Source organism: Ischnura elegans, chromosome 1 (genome assembly GCF_921293095.1).
Source record: "Ischnura elegans chromosome 1, ioIscEleg1.1, whole genome shotgun sequence".
In the NCBI taxonomy this organism is placed as follows: Eukaryota; Metazoa; Arthropoda; class Insecta; order Odonata; family Coenagrionidae; genus Ischnura; species Ischnura elegans.
In genome coordinates, this window is record NC_060246.1 from 76,689,355 (window position 1) to 76,715,533 (window position 26,179).

At 39.4% G+C, this 26,179-nt stretch overlaps 2 protein-coding genes across 3 annotated transcripts in view; one reads left to right on the plus strand and one right to left on the minus strand.

Moving 5' to 3' along the window:
• The first annotated feature begins 1,068 nt into the window (after positions 1-1,068).
• The window catches only part of LOC124163669 (dedicator of cytokinesis protein 3), a 166,208-nt gene continuing 141,097 nt past the window's right edge, over positions 1,069-26,179 (plus strand). The window contains exons 1-3 of the mRNA XM_046540733.1: positions 1,069-1,118; positions 1,332-1,428; positions 2,678-2,826. Coding sequence (XP_046396689.1) covers positions 1,384-1,428; positions 2,678-2,826 — 194 coding nt within the window. The 5' untranslated portion in view covers positions 1,069-1,118; positions 1,332-1,383. The remainder of the gene's footprint in view (positions 1,119-1,331; positions 1,429-2,677; positions 2,827-26,179) is intronic.
• Positions 10,116-26,179, minus strand: part of LOC124163679 (innexin inx3) — an 87,132-nt gene continuing 71,068 nt past the window's right edge. For both annotated transcript variants that reach the window (XM_046540752.1, XM_046540744.1), the window contains exons 4-5: positions 16,316-16,600; positions 10,116-13,425 (exon numbers count right to left, since the gene is read on the minus strand). In XM_046540752.1, the coding sequence (XP_046396708.1) occupies positions 12,826-13,425; positions 16,316-16,600 (885 nt within the window). In that variant the 3' untranslated portion in view covers positions 10,116-12,825. The remainder of the gene's footprint in view (positions 13,426-16,315; positions 16,601-26,179) is intronic.

The window sequence follows — 26,179 nt, forward strand, 5'->3', positions numbered from 1 at the left end:
CATATTGAATAATTATGGCATGACTCAGAAATAATGGAGAGCAACTTGTTTAACCAATAGGTCTCTCCGATATCAGTTATTAAATTCCCGCTTTCACTCCATGCCAGTTAGTTTACCATATGCTCGACAGAGGCGCTTTCGTTTGAGGAGTTGAGCGTCAGCGCCATGTCGGGCTGTGCGGCAGTACAAAGAAGCCATAGTAGCGAGCGGGGTAATCGAATGTTGTCAACTATGTCTAACCTCCTATTTCTCGGTGATTTTCATCTGGTCATGCTAATTCTAACCACTTTAGACTAGTATATTACTCCTCAATACATAAAATTTGCTTTAGTTCACTTATCTTTCGTGAAAAAAGACGCATTTTTATGGCGTTTTATATACTTTTTTGCTAACCTGCATCGAAGTTTCATGACAGGTAATCATTTCCTTCAATTCATTTGAAAATTCATGATGATTTCAGATCAAGAAATTAATTGACGGTGTAATTTTAATAGTTGTTTTTACTATTTACTACCTTTGTCAGTTCACGGATTTTTAAAAGAACTCTTAGCTTTAAAGAATTATTAGCATAGAAGCATTGATGAGGACTTAATATTAAGGACAGCCATATGGCTTAATACAACTGAATTCACGTAAAGTTCTCCATACACATATAGCGTTTCTATTGGTTTTTACAAGCACGGATGATAGACGGTTCTGTTAATGAAATTAATCATAACTACCGTGTATCAAACATACCACATATTGTGCAATTTTATGATTTCACTAAAAAATAGCACAGCAAAATAAATTTCCCATTACCAATCTGGCATCGAAAGGCCCTGCAGAGTTTCTTAATTTTGAAGGTTTATGTGCTGACGAGATATGCTTAATTTCTTGATGATGATAAGGGTACCTTTTTGTTAATTGAATCATTCTTCTTTCCAGGGTGGTATTGCGGATTTTCCACAAAAAACAGAGCTGTCAAGGTAGGTTGGACGATGTTATCATTTTATAAGGTTAATTTTTTCCATTGTAATGAAATGAACTTCCATTGGCTAAACTGTTATTTTTTATTTGCAGGGCATATTCCCCAACACATACATTCATCTCAAGCCATTTAAAATTGAAAATGAAGGGTAAGTGCATTCATAATTTCTTTTTTCTATATTCCTTCTTTCCCTATATTTTTACTACCTTCTAAAATTGTTCTTAATTCTTTTTTTTACTTGTTATTTTCTCTATAATCTTTATATCTTATTTCAGTGACTTTAATTTTATTTTTGGAAAGTTGAAATATCTGATTACTTAACAACAAATGATTATTTATTTGATACTTTATTTTCTTCAAGGCATTTTGAAACTGTGGTTCCCACTGAAGATCCTGTGGTCCGTGAGGTGACAATGGTTCTAAGAGAATGGGGAAACATATGGAAGAAACTTTATGTCGTAAGTAATAATGTTTCTTGTTTTTTTGGAAACAAAGAATGTGGCATAAAGTAAAGCTCAGAGCTTAATACAGTCGCCTACTCATTGTAGACATTTCTCAAGAAATAACCATGGTCAGTGGCATAACCAGGGAGGGGTCCCGGGGGGTCCAGACCCCCCTGCCCCCAAATTATAAAAACACAATCATTTTCCTTTATAAAAGAAAAAAATATTGAAAAAACAAGAATTTACAAAATATCTCCTCAGCAAATGAAGTTTTTTTTCGATTATGAAAACTAAGAAAATTAGTTTAAAACCCTCTATTTAGTACCCTGTTTTTCAAAAATTTTCCCCCTGGTTTTGGACCCCCCCTCCCCAACAATATTCCTGGCTACTCCACTGACCATGGTCTAGCTGGTGGTGTGCATTTATGAAATCATATGCAAGCAGCGGCTGGTTCGGGATAGGGACAAGGGGGTTGCTAGGTGAGAGGTCTGGGGGTAACCTCCCAGCAGTAGTGGAGGCCTGGGAGGTTACAAAAATTTTGAGAATTTTGAGGCTAGTGACAGCACCTTAAGGTTTTGGTAGTTTCCAAAGAATTTTTTATTACAAACATTTATGTAGATTTTTTTGTAATTAATTTAACCTCATATAAAGTTTCTATGATGTTAACCTTTTTATATTCAACGAAGCTCTTAAAGTGCACTTGTGGGTAGCACCATGGTTACACTATGATTTTTCTTGAATTATTTTGTTTCTCACTTTTATAATGTTATTGTTAAATTATAAAAATATAGACTGATAATACATTAATTTCAGTCTAAAGTAGTCTTAAAATGCTTAGAGTTTTGTTACGTCCCTTCTTATGCATGAAAGCATTTCTACATTTTTGGTGAAATATTCTTATTGAGCACAATGTTTTTTATCACTCTCAACAAGCTATGGAAAATGAAAAACTTGAATAGCCAACACAATTTTTCAAATGTTCTTCTGTCTCCCTTGCTCTGAAACATATTTTGCTGTTTGAGTATTGTGTTCTGCACACATAGATTTTAAACATCCAAGGTAATAGTTATCTTTAAAAAAGACATATATGAAAAAGTTATTTGGGCAAATTCTAAAATAATTGCTCAATTTATTTATTTCCATTAGAAATGCTGATAATTGAAGTTAACTTTTCTATCAAACAACATCAGTTACTTATATTTGCTCTCATAAAATATGTTGCACTTTCCTAATTATTTCCTAATGTCCTAATTTTTCTCACCAGGAGAGGGAGACGTACAAATTCACCACATTGCGCAAAGTCATGAGAGATCTGCTGGATTGGAGGAGGCAGCTAGTCACAGGAACTTTAACTCAAGACCAGACCAGAGAGCTCCATCTCCGAATCACATCAAAAGTGGACTGGGGGAACAGGTAGGATGAAAAACATTAGTATCTAAATCTTTGGGTTCATCAAATGTTTATTTCATTTTTTCTTGGATGTTTCAGAGGCATTTTACACCATATAAAATTCTTAAAATGGTGTAAATCATGTACAAAAAACTTCACATTAGATAATTCTTATTTGGCATTTAAGTATCAACCCATCAATGCTTAGCTATTGTGCAGGCTTAGGTTGAGCTTATTTTAGCACCATCATCTTGTGAGGAACTTGGCGTGTAGTTAGTTAGTAGTCTTAAATAGTTATCTTGAATATCTTGAAGATATTTAAATGCCTTTAGTATTGTGAGACAAAGTATGCAGTCCTGGAAAGACCAGTTGTCAAACTTATGCAAACCCTAAGGGTACCTTTAGCATATCAAATATTTGTGATAAATTTTTTCTGCTTTTCACCTATGGACTGCCTGATACCAAATTGTAGGTGCTCAAGAGAAAGGAACAAGTTCCCTACCTTGAATATGTGATATTCAGTGGCCACACTTATATTTGGGATGAGCTCCATGAAATGAATTTAAATCATCAAAAAGCAAAATGATTTATGATAAACTAAGCATGTCATGTGAAAAAAAAAGGATAATAACTATTCGGCTTTTAGTTTTTACATAGGTTACTGCTTCATAGTTGTTAAAATTTATGCATGGGTTGGAATGCATGGGATAGGTTTTATCTGTGTTGTATTGATCTGTAGCTCATCAAAAAAATCTTAATTGATTCCTGAATTTTAGAAACAATTCAGCTGTTGCTGACTCAACCTTGAGGAATAGTACCTACTGTTTTATACTAATTTTCCATTTAATTTTTTGATTAAGCTCAACTGGCTTCTATGCTATTGCTATTGCAAAAGGTACGACACTCTGCAATATATTTTTGGTTTGGGACTTGATTAAGATGTAGAGAATAGCATTGAACCTGATCAGATTTTTATCCATGAAGGAAGAGGAAAATTGCAAGCACTTGATTTCTTTGGAGATTATCTCTTGTGTCAGTACAAAACCTTCAGTTGCCCCACTCCCTACGTCTTGTGTGTGATTATACTCTTCACTTCCATACCTTCCTTCCCATAGAATAATGCATAACTTCTCCACTATAAAAAACTTTTACAGTACTGTGTTTGCCTGTTGTCTTGACTACCTCCTCCAATGAGGCATGCTTGCCATTTTATCTTACCTCCATACTGCAACTTGTGAGCATGTAAACTTGAACAGGCAATGCATTGCATAGGTGAGGGTGTATTTATTTACACCGCAGGTTCACCAGTTAACTGATCATTATCCTCATACCAGTTTTCTAGGTGAATGTCATGTTGATTGTCTCTCGCACATCGACTCTTTCATCCCTCCCTTGGGATTAAATTATAGCTCTTGTTCCAATGGGAGCGAACAAATTTTCAACTAACCCTCACAAACTTATCACATCTTATTTCTGTTTTCTCATATCCTGTTTTCTGATAGATATGCTAAACCACAACGTTACATAGACGTCAAAGTTTTACTATTTACTCCGGATTTGTTCAGAGGGTGTAGATGGATTTAGGTAGGGGGCATATGCACCCCCTAGATGCTAAAAAAATAGACAAAATGTTTTATTTGGTTATCATGACGTTCATTTTGTTTTTAGTATTATAGAGCCTCAATCATTTAATTTTATATTATTAGCTTTCATATTAAAATACAGGGTATATTTTGCAAAGTAAATGTTGTATCTTCTTTTTAAATCCCAAATACGAGAAGATCGTTTACCTGTCGGACCCTTGTGCTCCCCAGAAATAAATCTTGAATCTATGCCTGTCAAAGGGTATTATTGTTTTAATAATTCAGCAATAATATGATGCTTTGGAATGAAAATGAGTAGGAGCATTCTTTCAAAGTATGTATTGGAATTTCTGGTTTCAGTGAAGGATCTCAATGGGAAAATCGATTCATTTTGGTTTACTTTGATATCCAGAAGTTATCGTTAGGTGTAAACCCGAGGATTAGGCTGTGAGTGAAAGGTGAGGTAGGATCCATGTCTGTTTGTCAGTGCTCTCATACTCAAAGACTTTAAATGCATCTGGTTTCCTCTCCTTTTTTTTGGAAAATTTTGCACTTTTCAAATCCTTCCTTTTCCCTGCAAAAACATTTTCTTCCTACTCTGCCCCCTCATTTGCAACTCTAGATAATCACTCCAGCTTAAATCTGTACTATAATCTCAAATGTGTTGATAGAATAAAATGGAAATAACTGTCCGTAAATTATTATACTCCTGATAGTTTCTCAATGATATTTCTGAAGCAAGAAGAAATGGAATAGTTTCATTTAATTTTAACTTCCTTTATCCTTAATTGGCTCCCTGTTAACTGATCCCTTCCTTAATTATTTATTCTTCAGTGATTGATATTCATCTTTAATTTGATTGATAATGCCATCTATTGATAGTTTTAAGCCTTATGAAGTTTACTTCTTTTGATAATCCAATCACTTCACATTCACACTCACCTCGCAGAACCACTTGTTTCATTGTAGCGATGTTTCTTGAGTATACAGGATACGAGCTACTGTGGCACACAATTAATTGAGTATGGTAAAATGCACATTCCCATCCCCAGTGAACTTTAAAGTGAGATCTCAGCAATATAGGGTTATCGGCATATTCTGTATGTCAATCTGATGCACAGGATATCAATGACCCCTCCAATGAGATTGAGCTTCCTCTGTTCTGTACATCCCAGAAGCCTTCTTTTGCCTCCCTTTTCATTTGAACCTAAATGGGATTCCTTTTTTTAAATTCAATTTAGACTTTATTACCACTACAGGCTTGAATAAAAAGTTAAACTAAAACTGGGATAGGTTTATTAACTCTATCTCGCATTTAATGTGTGAGCACTGCTGCTGTAATCATCTCCTTAATGTTACATACAGTGGCGCCAACTCCATGGAGCCTGAGATGGCCCAAGCCCCCTTAAAAATTTGTTATGGGGGAGGAGAAAAAAATGTGTTGAGCTTATCGATTTTCCCCGGAGGGTCCAGCTATCAAGAGTCGAGTTTTCAGAGTCCAAATTTAGATCATATGACTCTTCTTAAATGTTTTATAAAACTTTAAAACTCACCATTTATAAAATTTCCTGGGGTAAGACCTCCGGTAGGGGCCACCCCCAATATTTTCTATAAGTCGGCAGTCCTGGTTACATATTATATTTCAAAAGTAGAAGGGCATATTTTCATCTTTTATATCAGCAGTGCATGTAGAAATTTGTATGCTCACATATACATGAATTTGACCTCCGAAGGTCTATGGAAATCAATTAGGGTTTCAGCATAGAGAAATTGACTTGATCGATTAAAAATGCACTCACAATTGTTTTCACGCCACGTTAACAGGCTGCTGGAAATTGAGATGAGTTTTGGAGGGTTTGAAAAAAGACAGACTGGAAGGTGATCTACATAAATTAATTTTTGATAGAAAAAGATTATTAAGTGACAAAGGAGAAATTTGAGGTCAAGGTATTCTGAAGCCTGTAGTAAAAGGAAGAATATTGGACCAGCTGGGAGAGAGAAAACTGCTCCAGGTTCTGTGGATGAGACAGAGGGTTACAATAGAGCACATAAAAAGAGTTGAGATGGTGTTGAAAACTGTGATAGAGCAAAATGATGCAGGGAAAGTGAGGAAAGGGAAGAGTGATCTTAGTTTACAGCTAGGATGAAGAAAGAACAGACTTTGTAAGAATAGACCATACTAAAGAAAGAAATCAATTTTACATGACAGGCACTGCTTGACCATTTTTTTAAGTGTCAATGAGTACTTAATTTCTTTGTATTAGCAGCAGTATTTAACACATTGCTTACCGGGGTATTTAAATTCCTAGGAATTCTGGGTGGAGGTGTTGAGATTGGAAATATGTGCCTATTAGGGCGTAATGCCTTTGGTTTAAACATGGTTAAAAAGCTAATGCTTAGAATATAACTTTACCCAATCAAACTTTATGATGCATCAATTCATTATGAATAACGAACAACAACTGAAAACGTACTAACGAATACGTATTGCACACTTTAACATTGTTTAGGTTGACGTGCCTAAATGACAAGAATCTTTGTCATCTGTCCAGAACGTTCGGGAAAGAAATGACGAGAATTTTCGCCATCCGTATGCAACGTGTTAAGCATGTGGCCTTGGGTGGTAATAATTCAGCATAGGAAATATGAAATAAAACTTTTTTTGTCATTTGTGTGTCAAGTGTATTTAATCATAAAGGATAGCTATCAATGTATGAAATGGTGAAAGGTTTGATCCAAGCTACTAATCAAGTTTCTTCAGCCATTGAATGTTCAAGGTCACATTTAACTTCACATCCTGTGCGGAAATGAGGTTATTCTGTCCTAGCTACCAACTGTTTTTGGGAATTTAGAATGTACAAATACAGTGGTCCCCTGAGTTTTTTGAGAGGGTTTCCCTTCTTTCATTCAATTATCATGACACATTTATCATTTTTGCTTGTCAAATAGCTTGTTTTCCTTTTCAAATATGAGGTAACTGACTGCCGTGGGATAGCCAGGAATATCATTCAGGGGGGGTCCAAAATCAGGGGGAAATTTTTTTTAAAACAGGGTACTAATTAGAGGTTTTTAAAAGAATTTTAACACTTTTCACTATCAAAAAAACTTCATTTGTCAAAGAAATCGTTTGTAAATTCATGATTTTTCAATATGTATAGTTTTCTCTTAAGAAGCAAAGTAATTGTGTTTTTCTATTTTGGGGGTGGAGGGGGTTGGACATTGGCTATGCCACTTATTGACTGAATGGTTAGAGAAGCCTGGGAATAGTTATATCTGGAAGTTAAAGTGGCAAGATTTATGTTTGGGTTTGTTAGGCCTACCATACACGTCCCGGCCTCAAGGCCGGGCCTTGAGGCCAGAACTGCGCAGTTTGGCCGGAGCCTCAGGCCCACCATACACGTTCAGTTTGGCCTCAAGGCCTGAACTTTGGCCAAAGGCCTGACGGCTGCCGGATGGGAAAACAATGAGGTCCGGCCGTCCAGCCAACGATCCGCCTCAAGGTATCGCCACACACTGTCAGTTCTGCCTTCAGTCCGGGGCTGTACAGTCCAGGCCTTGAGGCCAAACTGAACGTGTATGGGGGGGGGCCTTAGGTATTCTGCTGACTGGAGTGATAAATCAGTGAGGAAAAGGCTTGTAAGTGCTGCTTGATATGTTATTATATTAATATGAGTCAAATGCTATGGCGATCAGTGACAAAAAGATTGAGGTCATGAGGTTTTTATGAGCTTCATGAGCCAAGAATATTATAATAAAGCAGTAGAAGGGATATCTACTTGAATAGGTAAAATAACTTTATTAATTTGGTATTACCGCTATGGAAAAGTATTGAAGAAGTCTTAAGAAACGATAGGTAACAAGAGACCTTAACACATTCACCACACGCTCCAGTCATTATGACCGAAACGTGTACCTACTTCTTCTTCACAAATATTCGGTCATAATGACCGGAGAATGAGTCACCTTTTTTGGCCTCTCATAGCACGCCGTTGGTCACGACTACATCAGTGCCACATATATGACGTGACTGACGTGGCACACGTAGCCGGATACACACCAAAAGTCAAATAGAAAAGATCCAAGAGGGAAAGCAAAAGGGAAAAGAAAGAAATTAGGTGCAATGGGTGAATTCGTCTAAAAATCCCTGGCTGGGAACGTGTTAATGAGTTGAGGCAACGGAAAATGTGAGTAGGATTTATATTGAATGGAGTGAGAATATTGAAGGTTGTAATATAGGGTAGGATGTTGTGGAAGGGCTGTGAACAGGCACACAACCAGAAATTTTATTCGGTAGGAGCTTGGGTGACACATGGGTTGCCTGTACTCAGGGCCGGTTTAAGCAATAATCAAAATTAACATAAGTGTAGAGCATCGAGCAAAAGGGAAGCCTAAGCACTCAGTGCAATTTTCAGTACTAATCAGTCACAGAGATTAAAGACTGAGGGTTGATTTACTCCACAATAATATTGTACAAGTAAGGATATAAGTGGATACTCATTCCCCCACTACTCAGGTTATTGTTATTCTGAAATGGACTCGTCCAGTCATCCGTCGCTCCCTCACTTACTGGCTCATTGGTAACAGTACTCTGAATTTCAATTCATAATTGGTTTTTAAGCTCTAATAATATCACATTCAGTATAAATGAGCGTGGACTTATTCATGAGATTACGTTGTCATTAGAGCTCTTGATTATTTGCTCATGAGTGGCGTATTAAGGGGAGTAACAGGATTAGTTAAACGATTTCACATTTTCAAAACACAATTAATAATAATTGGATCTACATTAGTTACTTTAATTATGATGTCATATTTCACAAGAGGGAACAATTCAGGGGTTACGTACTTATTGCTGGGGATCTGCCATTATGTACGGGAAAATTTAAAACATATTAGTTGAAAAGGTGGCTCTAAAATGACAGTTTTATTTCACCAGAATAGCAAAAAATGTTTAAAAATAATGGATTAATACCTGAAAGCCACTTGTCCTCACATATCAGAGGTCAGGTACATTATCGCTGTGAGGTATTGCAAACCACCAAGGCACCGATGGAAGTAATGAACTGAGACCCTAATGCACCCCTGTTGTTCATTCAGGTGGGACTTTTCAGTGAGGGGGAATAATTGCTCATTAGACTTTGCTAGTCAATGAAACATGCAAGTCCCATGAACAAGGCTGAGAAGTAGCTGAGAAGCGATGACTCGTTTAGCATGTATGCACCTGTGACCCTATCAACTTATCTCTAAAAGGGGTTAAGGCCACCAATTTTTCATTGCAAATAGCTTGGGAAGTAGGCAATATCAAAAATGGAAAAATTCTGGTCTCTTCATTTCCCAAACCCTATAACATTCCAAAAGGCAAACAGTAGTGAACAGACCTATTTGAGTATGATATACAAAATAAGAACAGTATTCTGAAATTTATGTATAATCCACCTTAAACAGTAGATAATTCTTGAATCTTGACTCGTAAGAAGAATTTTAGGATACAAGTTATTTCAGCCATATTTTAGCCTGTATGAGAGACTTTGTCACAGAATGGACACAACATTTGACACTTTCCAAGCATTTGCCTCTTTATTCTTCATACTTTGGTGTTTCTCTCCACTTGTTACCACAACATATCACTGGTATTGCTTAGGATTATTGACAGCCCTGACTCAAGGGAATTCTGCATTCAGTTATGACAGTTGTAGGTAGGTATGAGAATTTGATTTTTTATGAACTCAATTTGAATTTAGTACATAAACTTTATTGGTACATACAAATTCTCCTTTACAAAGCATATCAAAAGATGTTGAACAATAACACAGCCTTGTAAACAACAATTTTTAAATTTATGGATTCCTAAAAGCACAGGAACTTGTTTATTGCATTTCAAATAAGGCAACTATTCCTCATGCATAGAACAATATCATTTGAAAAGTTCACTGGAAGACATGACAATTCTGTACCAAAATATTGTTTCCTCTAATTTTTGAAGCAGATGGACACAGATCATACACAAAGATATAGTTCTTAACCAATAACATCCACTCTCAAAACAGTTTTTTTCACAAAAAATGATTATCACCATTGCAGCATTAAAATATCCTTCAGATACTCTACTATCATTCATGAACAAAAAATAAAACCTTCTCCTTCATATTTATATCTTCTCTGCTTCCAATTCAAACTCTTTCTTAACAATGTAAATCATTCAAAAAAATACTTCGTCTATCACTCTACCATGAGCATGTTTAAAAGTCAGTATCTGTGACTCTTAAAAATGCCTACCTAGTTTTCATCTGCTATAAATCTGCGACTTACAACTCTAGATGGCCTTTAATGAGACATAATCCATTGAGCATGAAAAAAATTCATCATTATTTTCCTAAATCATTCTCTCTAACAAGAAATAAAGGCAAATAAGTGGCAGTATAATAATGTCATTTCATTGGAACTAAACATAGCAGCCAATACCACTCATTAAAAGTAGCATTCTCCTAACAAAGTCAATCTAAACTGTTAAATCAGTATTAATCATTTACTGAGATTACTCTTACTTAAAACTATGAGATACTAATGGAATGGGTTATGAGAAAATTTCCTGGAATGTACTAACTGGTCAAGCTGTTCAGAAATAATGATTCTGACTAGGCAGTATTTTTTAAGCATAGAGTAGTGGATAGATGTATTACAAATAGTTAGCAAGAAAGAGCTTTTGGAAGACACAACCCAATGGTCACTAAAACATGTGGCTGGATACCAGCCACAGAAATTATTGGGCATTAATGAAAAAATATTATTATATAGAAATTAATCTGATATTTCTCCTAAGCATTCCCACCTCACTCATCATATGACATTAAGCTTCATCAAAACGAACTAGAAGTAATTTCTTTTTTTAAATTAAAAGCAAAAAGAGGATAAATAAATGGGGAAGCAGAATACTTTTCTCGTCTCTCACTCTAACTGTATACATTCTTCACTTAAGGCACTCTTTGAAATTAAGCTTATTAAAACGCATTTTATCCAGTCACCACCACCATAAAAGGCATTTCAATAGCCAAGAAAACAAATTATAAAAACAACAACCCACAAGTTTGAAGCAGTCAAGAAGGGGCCAAGGAGAGCACATGCATACTTACATTACATGTATGGCATGAGCTTTTTCGTGTTAGTGCACCAAGTTAGAAAAAGAACAGCACTGCAGAACTACGGAATAATACACAAGTATCACTTCAGGAAGTCACAAGTAAGAGTTGCTGTCTCTGGTATTGGCCACTGATAACAATTTGAGGCACCAAGCGAGGCAGCTCTCATATAAATTGTTGGAAAGCGTGGCTTTATCACTCTCTCCTTCTCTCTCTCTCTCTGTTGGAGCTGGGAATATATACCAAGCTGAAAAGCCACTGGTATGGATCCATCACGTGCGCAGACTTCCCATTAATTTTTCTCCTTCTTCGGTGGTGCACTACTTGTTTTGGGGAAGAGGATGGCTGGGAAGAGGGATGTGTTCATGCTGTTCATATGAAGTAATGCCACAACATAAAAACAGATCTGAAGACCATGTACCAAAGAAAAGCCTTGAACATTTGCTGACTGATTTTTTTATTCTTTTCAACAACTATCCCCTTCGGAATGCCACAGAGTTCCTCAAACTGGCTCATGGCTTATTCTGTGATGAAGAATTTGACACCTCTTACACCAGTATCAAACTGAATGTATTATTTGGATCATGACCATGACTTTGGGCCAACGTATTGCTGTATTCTCAGCAGTTGCACATCCAAATGGACCATCAAAACAACCATACTTTCATGGCCATAAGGGTGATATTGTTGCCTTTTTAGATGACTGTTGGAATAAACAATCAAGTTGCTCCAGTGGCACTGAGGAACTCGCATCATGTTCGCAATACTTTAAGTGCCTTCAAGTAAATACAAATTGACATAACTCATGAAGAAGGCTTGGGCTGAGTAAAAAAAAAACACTTTATTTCACTTGCGCTGATCCAAACACCAAAATAATGGTTGCAGTGCTTTGCCTCGTGATTTTGGTACTTGTAGTGGACAGACTGAAGATGGTATCCAAGAGCATCAGTGAACGTGAACACACCACCAATTAAGTAGATAGAGAAGAAAGATAAAAGGGTTGGCATTGATCTTCTTTCCATCTTGAGATATGTTGGCACAGGAACTCGATGGAACTCGATGACAACCCAAAGGTGTCATACCAAGGGCATACATGAAACAGCTCATGTCAATGCGCACAACTCCAGATAGGAAAGGAACGAAGAGAACAAAAAAACGGGCAACGTTCTTTGCCGTGGAGAGGATCTCGAAGAGAGAGAGAGAGAGAAAAACTTTGACCAAACCATAAAACACCAAACAAAAAAAAAACTAAACAATCAATCTCAGGAGATGGGGATCCAGCACCCGCCTTCCAACTCCCACCATTATGTCTCCGTCTCCTTGCCAAACTTTTCCGTGCCCATGGGCTTCAGCTCCAGGGTGGCTGGGGGCGAGATCGGGGGAGAATGATTGTTCTTGAGGCCCATCTCCTGGCACAGCTCCTCGATCACCTCGCGGTACACCATCACGTTCAGGTTGGACGAGAGGAAGCGGAGCAGGACGAAGTCGCCGACGGAGATGCGGTTGATGAGCGTGGAGAGGCCGGGCGGCGCCCGAGACACCCGCACAGGTGAGGGGGTGAGCGCCGCGTTGCTGCCGCTCCCGATGTCGTCCCCGCTATTCCTCTGGATCATGCTGACGAACTTGCGGCGCAGCGAGGAGCCGCGTGCCGACGGGGACACGATGATGAGCATGGAGTAGAGGATGGCGAGGCCCGAGAGGGCGGACAGGATGATGAGCCAGAACCACAGGAAGATGTAGATCTTCTCGTTGAGGATGTTGAGGGCGAGGATGCAGAGGGCGTCGTGGTCCTGGAGGCTCCCGGAAGGACCGTACTTGCGGAAGGTACACTTGGTGACGCGCGGGAAGATGGCCACCATTGGGTCTACACGATCCTCCTGGTCCATCCCGGAGAACTGGATCACCTGGAGGGCCCGGGAAGAAAAATGCATCATTGGAGTTAGTTTTTCAATTGATGGCAAAATGGTTCGCGCCATTATCAACAAGAACGCTTCCGATACCGCGATTTTATATGTATAGGGCTGCCGGTATGATCAAATTCCCTTCTTATTTCACTACTGTAGGTAATGGCTTGACCGCCGAAAACGGTAGCCGTTAAATAAATATTTGTAGAGGACACTATCAAGTGTTCGTGCTTGTACAAGTCAATCATATAAGCCTTCCGTCGAGTACCCAACGACGCAGAGTATTCTGAAAACTCTCTAAACCTTTTTATGGATGAACCTATTTGTTAATATTAATAGCTTCACATTTTGGTTTGACTCGGGTGTTGATTAATACTTTTTTTTAATCACGTCTGGCAACCCCCCTTACCAAAGTAAATTCCGTCTTCATTTCAGCATGAGATCTGAAGCTGGTCAATGCCAAAAATAATACACCAGAGGGAGAAGTTAGCCATGAAAAAGTATTTGACTTATCCGGGATTCGAACCCGGATCTCCCGATTGCCGGTCAGTTTGCCAGTTACACCACCTAGCCATTTTCTCTTAGTGAACTTCGGACCTTAACTTTGTATCGGTGCGCGTAACTGCGCACAAAGTAACTTGTTTCCTGCGGCGCCGAAGAAAAACTTCGTGAAAAATAAACCTGTCACGTAGGTATCATTGCATTAGTTCGACGCTCGCCAAAGTTTCAAGGGGAAAGTTGGTTGATGCAGATGGGAGGAAAAAGAGAAATGGCAGATGGAAGTGATGCGCCCCCTTTAGCCCTATCGGGAAAGAAGGCGCCGATGTGCACAAATGGAACCGCAAAGGCGGGTTGGAGAGTCCTTGCGAATAAAATGCAGGACACGTAGCTTCATAAATATTAAGCTATATTCATTTGTGATGACACACTGATTCATGGACTGTTTACGGGACAAATTAAATTGTTCTCTTTTCTGAAGTCCTCAAACTATTGGTGCCATTAATTTGATTCAATCTTCCTATTGTTGAAGAGTTAAAATTAATTACACGCGCAATCCATGAAACTAGCCGATAAACATCGCCTACTTTCCCAAAGAATGTTTTATCGACACTTTTTTTATTCAATGCGTTTCGTTGCATTCACAATATTTACTTGAAATATGAGGCTTGAGACTCGAATGAATATGAGATTTGAAGTATAAGGCTTGAAAATGTTCTATATGAAAAGAAACGCAAATCAGAAATAAAATTTTATGAGGGGAATGCAATGAATGTATTTTATTTCCCAGCTCTCTGAATGCTTGTAGCGCTTGGTTCCTTCATTCCCTATCTAGCCCGTCTCTTTTTTCCCATATCTGTTAAATGTGAATCAAATTTTTCATTGCGTCATGGTACGAAGGAAAATACGAGGTAGGGTGACGTCATAAGGACAAACCGTGTTGCAGGAAAATCGTCGATGAAATCTTATTACACAATTGTGGCGATGAGCAGTGAATCGGCACCTTCGCAGAAAACTGAAATGAAGGAATATTGCCACATTTCTGGCTTCCTTTGGTGAGACTAATCCATTGTTTTCTTTGAGCCTCATCGGACAATTTAATAATTAAAATTCAACTTGTGAACGCATACTGTTTACATAACTAGCTGTTTCTATGAATATCAACTCGCGTTCTACACTTTAAGATGTTTATGACTTGAAAGCTTTTATCTTAGAAAGCCGCGCTTGTAAATAGATCATATAGAGATGCAGCTATCCAAATAAATGTGTTAAAGTAATGACTTAACATTATTAATGATATTACCCTCATCATTATGCATTATCGTTAAGAATCTTATCAAAATAGATCACTAAACCTACTCTTTTTCATCCTTAAGTAATGGCAGTTTCAACAATGCAGAAGAGAATGCTAGACACTCCACAATAATCACAGGCCTATTATCTCCGTCTCTCTCTTTTTAATTATTAACTTACCGGAAGCGTAACTATGAGAGGGTATTAGATCCCCCCCACCACAAAGCCTCAGAGATGTAAAAAAATTATTGTCTAGTTTTGATATATAATAACTGCATCTGCTTTCTAAAAATTTTTAAGTGCCGAAATAATGTAAAATATATATCCTGACATATCGTTTTTCTAAAATTTTCCCCAGACTCTCCGTTGCCCGGTGGGGGGTCGCCCCCCCCCTCAATACCCTCCAGAGCATAAGTGTTCCTAGTCACGCCACTGCCCCTTACTATGTAAATGTGACGTCATTTAGTTTCTAATATTAACTTCTGGGAAGACAATTACCAGGGCAAAGATGAGTATATATGAATAATCTTGTTGCAACTAGTATAATTCAAGTTCACTAAAATATTGTTTATGAAACACTAGCTTTTGGTAGAACTGCAGGTGAATAGTGTAGGTGACTCTTGTGCGATATCAGTGGATACTATTCGAGTTGGAAGCATTCAGTCAGCTCTGGGAACCGAGACCAAGGCTTGATGCCAGGAGGGGGGTTTGGGGGCCTCAGCCCCCCGAAATTTTTCCCCCAATGGTGACTACCCAGAGCACATCTCCCGAGGAGACCACTAGCCCAGGAGCACCTATTCGAAGACACTTTTCGAATTAGTTAACTTTCATAATTTATTTAACACCCAACGATTAATTTTACTTTCAGCTTAATGCAAAAAATGCATATAAAGCTGATTTAATGCGATGATTTTATAGTTTTCCGATTCGTGCGAGCAGACACCAATTCATCGAACCAGGCAACCCGCACGTCACTTACGCTCCCCCAACGAAGCAAATTTCTGGCTAAATGCCTGCCGACACCCCAAACGTGCAGTGCGGCGCATTCAAACCTCCTCGGAAGATTACTTTATTTACCACCAAAAAAAAAGGCACTCACATCAGTTCCGTAGGTGAGGAACACTCCCCCGAGGAAAGTGTCCACGAAGAAGAGGTTGCCGATGACGTTGGCCAGGTTGAGCAACTCGCAGAAGAAGTAAGCCGCGGCGTAGGCTTGGTGCTGGTGCATGGATTCCACCACGTACTGCACAAGTCGACTCTGCTTGGAGCGGCGCTCCTTGTTCGACGAGCTGAGCACGGAGCCTCGGATGCCCTCGGTCAGTGCCCTCACCTTCCCCTCCTCCCAGTTCTTCCACAGCCAGTGCGGCGTGTAGAAGAGGATGCCCTGGACGGGAAAAGAGAGTCGTGTTAAAACAAAGCATTGTAAACACACGTATAGGAGACAGGGGAGGCTTAAAAAAAAAAGGCCAGCGCACACGGCTAGACCACGTACATTTTTGGAGTACCGTTGAGTGTGCCACCTGTAAGGGGAGCACGACGCGACGTACGTACGCCTTCCTCGCTTGCAAAGCGCCAGTCGTGCGAGAAAAGAGAACGTGAAGCATACGCGGACACTCTTGAATTTTTCGGGTGTTGGCCTCTAGTTTGTTTATAGCAGAGATAGCAGATAGCTAAATTGACGTATAAATACTTTAATGCTCTTTCTTATTAGATCTTATAATACTAGCTGCACATTTTACTTTGGTGTTTGCCGAAATCAACCAGCTCTGAAACTGGTCTAGTAGGAACTAAATCTAGTAGATTTGCTCAAATAGAAAGTGAATCCTAAGTATCCTTCAGGGGTATCAACTTGACAGCGATAAGGATTATTCGCATTAATGTTCTTGAAATTGAAAATAAAGTATCAATGCGAGAAGAGAACGATTGGTGATAGATCCTTGCTAGTGCTATAATAGATCATATTAATGGTAACGAGTCGATAAAAGTGTTAGGCTGTATAATTGACTAGTAATGTCATTTCTAGTGTTATCATTAATTTTACAAAATTAGAACGGTTGATTAATTGAAACCAGGATACTAGAAATAATATGTAACTCACTGCGGATATCGCCTTCCTTTAACTTGCTTTCTTTAACACTAATAAAATAAAAAAAATAAAAAAAATGAACACTTCATGGATAAAGCTTTCTTTAACGCTGAACTTCTTCCGCCAATGAATAATGTTTGGTAATTTCTATAAGAGTAATTTTTGGGGGCGTTCATTGAGAGGTATATTTCCCACCTTTCATATCATGGTTAACCAATTCTAACCTTAAGAGAAAAATACAAAACGACATGAATTGCCATTTTAGATAAATTATGGTAAAGACAATCCATCGCTTTTGTTAATATATTTTCTTGCATCAATACTGCAATTTTGTCTCGGTTTTTATCTTCGTGAACGCACTTTACGGGCACCATTTTCCTTTTTCCAATTATTCATATTTTTGCTTCCCAAAAATCGACTTCCCTCCACAACATTATTTTGGAAACTGCTCTATTTGCGTTTTCTCATCACGTCTTTGTACGGCAGAGGGACCTTGGTGTAATGGGTGTTTAAAATGCCGCTGACCGGAAATGTGTCGCGACACGCGACAGTCGGACATAATCACCGTCGTCTACGTGGAGGAAAAGAGGAGGGTCGTACAGCATTTCGGAATGCGCATGTAATGACGCAAACACGTAACCGTGGCGCCCCGGGCGGACGGACGGAATCGGCGTCCCTAGCCTTGAACCCATCTCCTTTGCCAACACCTGCTGGTATTTGCATACAGGAACGTGGATTTTTTTCGTTTGACGATTTTGATGATGTTATCATTCGATTACTGAAAACAGTCGATGGACAACGATGTCAATAGCCATCCATTGACATTGGTGAAAAAATAACGTCGATCGTGGATTTCAAAGTTAGCCTATGGATTCCAATAACAATCACAGTCAAAAATCGACGATGACCTTCAATTCTGAATGATTTTCTATTTTCGGCCGACTATCGGATAGGAGCTGACTTGCGGATGGTAATTCTGAAATCGATTAGGTAACTATCAACCAATGAGTACCCATCATCATGATGCTGCTTATGCTTGTCATCGGCATCGAAAGTCAGATCTATCTGATAATGTAAGGTTCAACTCGTTAATTCCCTCTTTGAAGCAATCGCTACGTGTACCATTATTTTATGCAATTCCGACGCCCGTTCTTGCGCTGTTGTAAATAGAGCAGATCTTCATAAACTTTATCTTTCACTATTTTCATTATGTTGCACTCGAATTATACCAATAATCAGACCTATCGAAAATGACACAGAACTAAGAGAGCCCTCCGAGACAAGCGAACTTGTTCCCCTCATGAAAGGAACAGGCTCGAATATCTCGCCACCATGCGATTGCGCCCGGCGAGTTCCTTCGGCTGAGCGTGGGCGTCACAGGCTTGATCGCCACCCGAATCCGCCCGCCCGAATGCCCTCCTCTCTCCGCCTGCACCTTTGCCCAGACGGCGTCCTTGCCGGGGAAGAGCGCCCGAGGAGGCTGGAATTCTGCCGGTCATCCCACCCTCTCTCACTTCCCTCGCCTCCCTCTCACTTCAAGACTCCCCCGTCGTCTGGAAATACCTCTTCCCTCTCTCTCTCTCTCCCTCCTCAGCGGTTCCACCTTGCATACACGTTTAGTCTACGTCGATGGCACGCGGCTCGAAATTTGTTTCGGGTTTGTCTACCTAAATGGTAGCGATCCAGTAATCCCTTATAACTGCCGAAAAAGAAGCAATACCGTTACGAAAGCACGAATTTATGAAACCATGAAACCACGAAGTTGAATTATATGAAAATGAATCACTCAGACATTTTCAAATGTATTTATTGATTGATATGCGGCCGGTTTTAAAGTCTAATTGACATTTTCAAGAGTAATTTAAAATGATACGGTCTTCAGGGAGTTCGTACTCTGTTCTTTGAAATTTGTTTGTAGGTATCCTTGATAATAATACAGTAATGTTGAGACCGGTGGGATATTATGAATCAATATGATTGAAAATCCTTAAGCATTCCTTCAGGCTTGACGAAAGTATTCCAAAAAGTCTGCAACAGCGGATCTGATAATTTATGTCAATATGTGTCGCGTCTTTTAAGAGTGAAGATTGGTCGGCTATAATTTTTTTCAGGAACTGGAAGGCATTTCGGGTTGTGCTGGAGCCCTTGTAGCTCCCACTCCCGGATACGTGCCCTGCCATGCTCCACGTGCGTGCTTTCACAGCGAAATAGCTTGCCACTCCACCATCCTAACATGACTCTCCTTATGGTGCGCTTCATTAAGTGTTTAGTGTTCTTTTCGGAGAAAATAACGTCCATTAATGCCCAAAAGTATCTGAGAAAAATGAATGACCCACCCACCTTCTCAGTAATTACGGGCAAAATTGCCAAAAATGCCCCAAACTTCTTGAGACAAGAATGCGAGTTAATTTTTCGGGCGAACTGAAACAAGAGCATTGTCCGTAGAACACCATTCATGGCGAATTGCCAGTGTGTGTTGTTTTCGCCTGAGCTTAATTGAATCGTTGGCAAAAAGCGGCATCTGCTTGCAACGTTGCTTTCTTCAACAAAAATTGTCATTCTGAGTGCGGATACCGAAGTAAGCAATTAGTTTTTTTAAGAAATGGGGTAGAATACAAGATGCTGTTAATAAGTAAACAGTTGTAACATACGTCCCGAGACGAACCATCTCTAGAGCTAGGAGTTAACAGAATGCCAACTAATCCTCCATCTGTCTTCATTTCACTGCTTTTTACTTGAGTAGAAAGTAGGCTATCATCTTGAAATTTTCAGATGGTAATATTGGACCTAAGTCAGTTTTTGCCTGCATTTCAAATTTTAAATTTTTGCCTCGGTATTTTCTTTTAAATTTTCATGTTTAAGATACAGGCAAATTTGGCGAGGGTTTTCTCTGAATATCTCGAATTTAAATAGCATATGTTCTAAACAAGTAATATGCCACGTAAAGAATATGACCGCTGCAAGGATCGTAAGTGATGTATCATTCGTAAAGGAGAACATACATGCCATAAAATCTGTTCGTACTGATATCTTTTGACAGTCTCCGTTGGAAATGTCGAATTAAGCACTTGGGATGAGAAGAGAGTGGGTGCCTACTTCGCTATAAGCGTTCTATTCGATTTTAATTCACGGATAACGACGAGGTGAACATTTGATTGGACACAGTTCTGGGTAAGTGATAACACATAAGTGACCCGGAGTCGTAAAATTCAGAATTATACACCACTCTCTGCCATTGGAAGCGGAATTTCGCGGAGTAGTCCGTCAGGACATATCATTGCGCAACGAAAGTGCGATTCGGCAACGCTGCCTCGCGGCTGCACGAGGGAACATAAGGAGCCCAGCCCGCTCGTGAAAGATCTTGATCGACGTAAGCAGCGTCTTGATCACGGGCAACAAAGATTGGCGAGAGTCGCATCCATCCTGCCGCGCTGTGAGGACCAAATTTTCTTTGTAATGGGATGAACGCGGAGATAATCGTCGTACCCATCTCATACATTACGCCGTAGAAACTAATCTCTAAAATCGCGTCATAACTATCCTGAGTTATAAATGTTTATCCGAGCAATTTCCCTTGCCAATTTCGAATAATTACCCTATTGTTCTCTCACTCATAAATATGACAGATCGAGACTCCTCTGTTCTTCTTAACGTTATATTCAACCCTTTGAATTGTTTCCGGTCGTAATAACCAACCTGGAATGCCTTTGTCATTGTGAAAAATTTTGAACGTTGCGAACATGTGAAATTCATTAGCCTACTTAAAACTTACAGAATAATCACCGTGACGTCAAAGTAAAATGTTGAGATTTTGTGCATCAGTTTTCTTGTCTGTATAAACATTACATTTCTTTTTGTAATAAATAGTTTCGTGCGAAAGATCCACAGAGAAAAAAATCATTCGTCTTGACCGGGATTCGAACCCGGATCCCCCGATTTCCGGTCGACTGGAGTGGATATTTCGCACGATTGTGTATTGCGGGTGACTCCCGTAAAAGTTATCACCCGGTATACTTTAAAATAAATAGTTTCGGTGCAGAACTGAAAGTATTAATGAGTTCAAATAACCCCATGTTGATTATTAGTCAAAGAGTAGTAAGCTTTTTTGCCCCGATGAAAGAGGATGATTAATAGCTGCGTTAGTGATCGCTAATTATTCTATTATGGACTTAAAAACTTTCCTCATAAGTTTTCGACTAGCCGCTTATCAATCAGCGCTAAGCAATAGCAGTGGTAGTCGACATTAATCACGGGCTGAAGGATTTCGCCGGAAGGGTTGTTCAAGTCTAAAATATCTAAAAGATGGATGCTCTATCGATAAGAGAGCGATTTCATAGATCTATAAACATTCAATAAGGTCCGCGGATCGAAATTAAGTATGAACTTTTTTTTAAGTGTTTATTCTGACTGTTGTTCGTACTTTATGTTGAAGTACTTCTAATCATCTACTTTTTCTTACGTAACCTCTTTATTTTTTATTATGTAATATTAGCTTAAAACATAGTGTATCATGGGTTGGCTTAAATTAGAATCTTTAGTTTATTAACATATTAAAAATATATACAAAGCATTGGCAGGTCTTCTCCTAACCTAAAACCGTGCCCATACCCTCCGTGCGCAGCGCGTTGAAGGCGGTAGTCTAACCCAACGTTACATTAATCTAAGCTGTCCCCTAACTTACAACGTACATACGATATGCTACTGATTCGTATAGATGTGCATAGTGGGATTGCGAGATCGGATTCATCAACCGATTTCGGGAAGGAAATCCTTCTGTGCTCGCGGTTGTACGTAGGAAATATGAAAGAATAAGGTCACCGACCTAAAAAAATCCCAAAACCCGTACTTGTGATTGCGTCTCGACAGGAGATTCCGGGAAAGGCTCTGGTTGAGTGCTCTGTTGCAAGCAGCGCCACCTGTGGGGAGTCGCCCGCGGTTCTAATTCATGGGCGCCGTGGGTGGAGATTGCAACGAGCGAATTGGTTGCGCCGCGCGAAAACCGGGTCGGCTCCCGATGTTTCCCGGTAATCCTGACTCATTGGAAGCTGAAGATGGGAGTGGACCAAAAAAAATACATTCTAACTGTACTTTTGAATGCGGCACGTTGGGCTTCAATACCTCGGCTACAACTCTCTTGATGAATCTTATCCGGCATTGTGACATTTGTTTTCGTGAAGAGAATCAGTCGATGTATTCAGTTGAAAGGGATTAGGAATTAGATAACACAGAGAAAGGAAGTGGGCTACGATAAAAGTGTCATGTCATACCTTCACAAAATATTTTTATTTTGAGTTGTAGTAAATTTAAATTTGATTTGGAAACACTGAATGGGTTTACTTCGCCTTCTTTTCGGTAAGATAAATAATACCATGAGAAGAAAAAAATTAGTGTATCAAGGAGAGATTCAATCTCATCAATAAATATTTTATGAAAGGTATTCTCAGCACTTTCAACTGAGAAGCGGGCTTGGATCGAATAAAATGCGACCAGCATGTTATCCATCTGTATTTGTCTGATGGAAATAAACTTACACCGAATAACATTTTAAACAATATTACTCATCAAATTTTTTGGTCGTCTGCATTCCTGGGTCAATTAACTTGAAAAATGCCAAATTAAGGCTTTCGCAAACAATTTCACGCAGAGTTTTGGACTATAGCTATCTTCTTTATCCACATCGAAACTACTTTTTTCTACTTGAACGGCTCACATTTATTTCCAAAGAAATTAATACACGCGTACATTTCATTAAACGACCGATATTAAAATAGCTGAACAACGGCGATAAACTTCTTATAAATAGCGTGCTTGGAAATAAAAATTTAGGGTCTTGCTACACTTGGCTGGCAGAGCCTGTAAATACCGTAGTAAAAAAGGAATGGGCCGCGTAACCGATTGAATAGGCTTTCACCTCCGCCGAAATCATTCTCAAACAACGTGAGTGTGTTAAACGCTTTAGCATGCGTCCAATACGCTGCCCGCATCGAATTTGCACCTTCTAGGCATGACGGGGAGGTTACGAAAGCGATGAGCCCTTCCCCATGAGATTAACGAGAGCAAGTAGGCAGAAATGCGCACGCACTTGCTACATGCTCCGAGAGCTGGACACTTGCATTCACGAGTGACTTTCTTATCTTTTCCCTCACGTATTCCCTCGTACCTGGATACATGACGTTGATCACACATTTTTAAGCCAGACGACGCTCTAAACTGGTCGCAGCCTCCGGCACTAAGACGTGAATTTAAATGACCTTGGACCTCGAGGATCTTTGAAAGGAAGAAACGTTTCAATCTCTCCTTGTACGCAATGTTGTTTTAGAAGTCTCTTCAAGATACTTTGTTGCACCCATTCGTGATGAAACTGGAATCACGTCCATCTAGCGATATGGTGACAGATGACAAGGTAAAAGTTGATAATTTGTTTCTTACCGCTCAATTGGCGATGAAATGTAAAGTTGCATAAATTATTCAATTACTTTCTTACACCAGTAATTTTTTCTAGTTTGGAAGGTCATCATCTGCCTCTGAATAGAAATTCATATCCCATAACAAAGAATCAGGATTGTAATTAATGAAATAATATGAATGTTAGTCTAAGGAGATGATAGGCTTGGGCAAAAATAATTGAGAAATGTATGAGCATTGAATTCACAAAGAAGGAGTAAATATTTATTCACCGTCTACCTAAAAAAAATTAGGAACAGTTTACGCGCAGGGGTATGAATTTCGTTATATATCCCGTAGGTATCCGTTTTTATTGATAACCTAAATTGTGGTAGATTGCTCCTTTGAGCTACCTTTATGATCGTTTGCCATCGTGAGCCTTGTGCAAAAATATAATGGCATGCCCGGCAATGGTAATCACGTCATTCTAGCCATAGAACTTCTTGCAGGATAGCGAAAGGCCTTAACCGCCGCATACCTACATTTTCCTGAGGCTAGGAGGAAAGTCGTGCAGGGAGGGGAGAAGTGGTTGGTTTGAGGTGGCACGGACGGCGGATCTGCATAGTCACGGGTATCTAGGCCTCGTGTCGCAACGCTGCAGGCGCATGGAAAGCCGCACACGCCCTCCATACCTATCTCCTACCCCACCCCCTCCTTCTCTCGATTACACTCGCGTAGCTAGACCAATGGCTGAGTGGAAATGGATGAGAATATCCCTTGGAGTGGCAACTTGGGGTCGCTTGATAAAACGTCATAATGAGTTCGCCTTGTGGATCGTAGCCCGGCGGAGCGACCGTCTCCTATCATCTGGCGTGGGAGTTGAGGGCCGAAGTTGAAGCGAAGAGGGGAGATGGGAGTGTTTGGCGGAGGGTGGTTAGCTCTTGCCTTACATATTAATCTATACGAATCGTCTTTTGTTGAGTTCTAAACTGAATTTACTGATTTATGATAATGAACAACAAACCAGCTCCCCATTTTGCTCAAAAATTGAACTAGCTGGCCGAAATCTAGAGGATGATAACAAAAAGAGCGGAATTTTATCTGCGCTCTGTTACTCCGTGCAGCGAGCTGATAATCATTCAAACAAATGCTGAGGGCTTATCCCACCAGTAAAAGTGAAAGAGGAACTTGAGGAAAATCTGTTTTCATCTTACTTAATCTAGCTTTGGAATTTTCATAAGAGAAATCAGGGAGTAGCAAATTGAATTTCAAAAATACTTCTACCCTGGTATTTCTTTCACCCTCAAAAGTAATCCTTTCTCACCTTTCTGTCATTGCCTTATGCAGCCTCAGTTATAAAACGAACGTTAATCGATACGATGATTAGTTTTTCTGTTTTTAAACAAACGAACCCATTGAAATGAAACTCTCTTTGCGCTAAGAGAACATTCATTATAGTGCAACGGTGGTAATGAGTATCCAACCAGAAAAACTTTCCGTGCGTGTCTCCTTGTCATATATAGATACCATTTGGGAGAACATATCCTCGCGCACAGCGAAGCCGATAGGAGATGTATCAGTATCAGCTTTCCTTGAAATAACCCTCGAATATCTGTTGCTTACTACAGGCGTTGAAAAATCCTAATCGCATGAATTAGGCGAATTGATAAAGACCAGCTGACGTGTTGGATACTACTCCCGCGAAGGCGAAGATTAAATTAGCTGGCGCCCTTGTGTCGCGAGCCCTGTCTTTTCCAAGCATTCCTCTGTCACTTCCTTTGCCAGTCCACGAAGAGGCTCGAGATGACATTGCATGGCAATCGGCCCACAAACCCCATCAGCAGTCGTTCAAGTTTTCCTCGCAACAGCGCTACTATGGCGGCAATAACATGGCGAAGCAAAAATGACGAAGAACTTGGAGAAGTGAAAGGCAAGAGTTATACCTGCCATCGAGAGAAATACGTGATCTTTATATGAGCGTACCTTTTCCCTCTGTAACCTCATTGCAGTCCCGGGTGCTGTGATTCGAGTAAACTCAAACTCAGAACACATATCTGCGTATAATAATTGCGTCTTGTTGTTAGTTGTTCTCCAAAGTCTTATCGCCGATTACATTGTCATAAAAACCACGTTTGTTTATAAAAAACTAATAGTTTAATGGTTGAAGAAATTATCTACATTTAGTGATTCTGTGGGATTATGGTTTTATTTTATCATTCAAGAATTGGAAATATATCTCCAATGAGTATTGGACAGGCTTCAGGTACTAATATTGTAAATTCTGTAGGTAAGTATTGATAACATATACTGATTTGTTATACCATAATATAATAACTGTTTAAATTAAAAAGTGTTTATACGCAAGAGGTTAAGGCAATAAGAGGTGATCATGAATCGGATTAAGTACTTCCATGATCATACCTACTTTATCGAAGTTGCTCTATTCCCTCGTTAATTATGTAAACGAGTAACGGGTTGCCCACTTACATCACT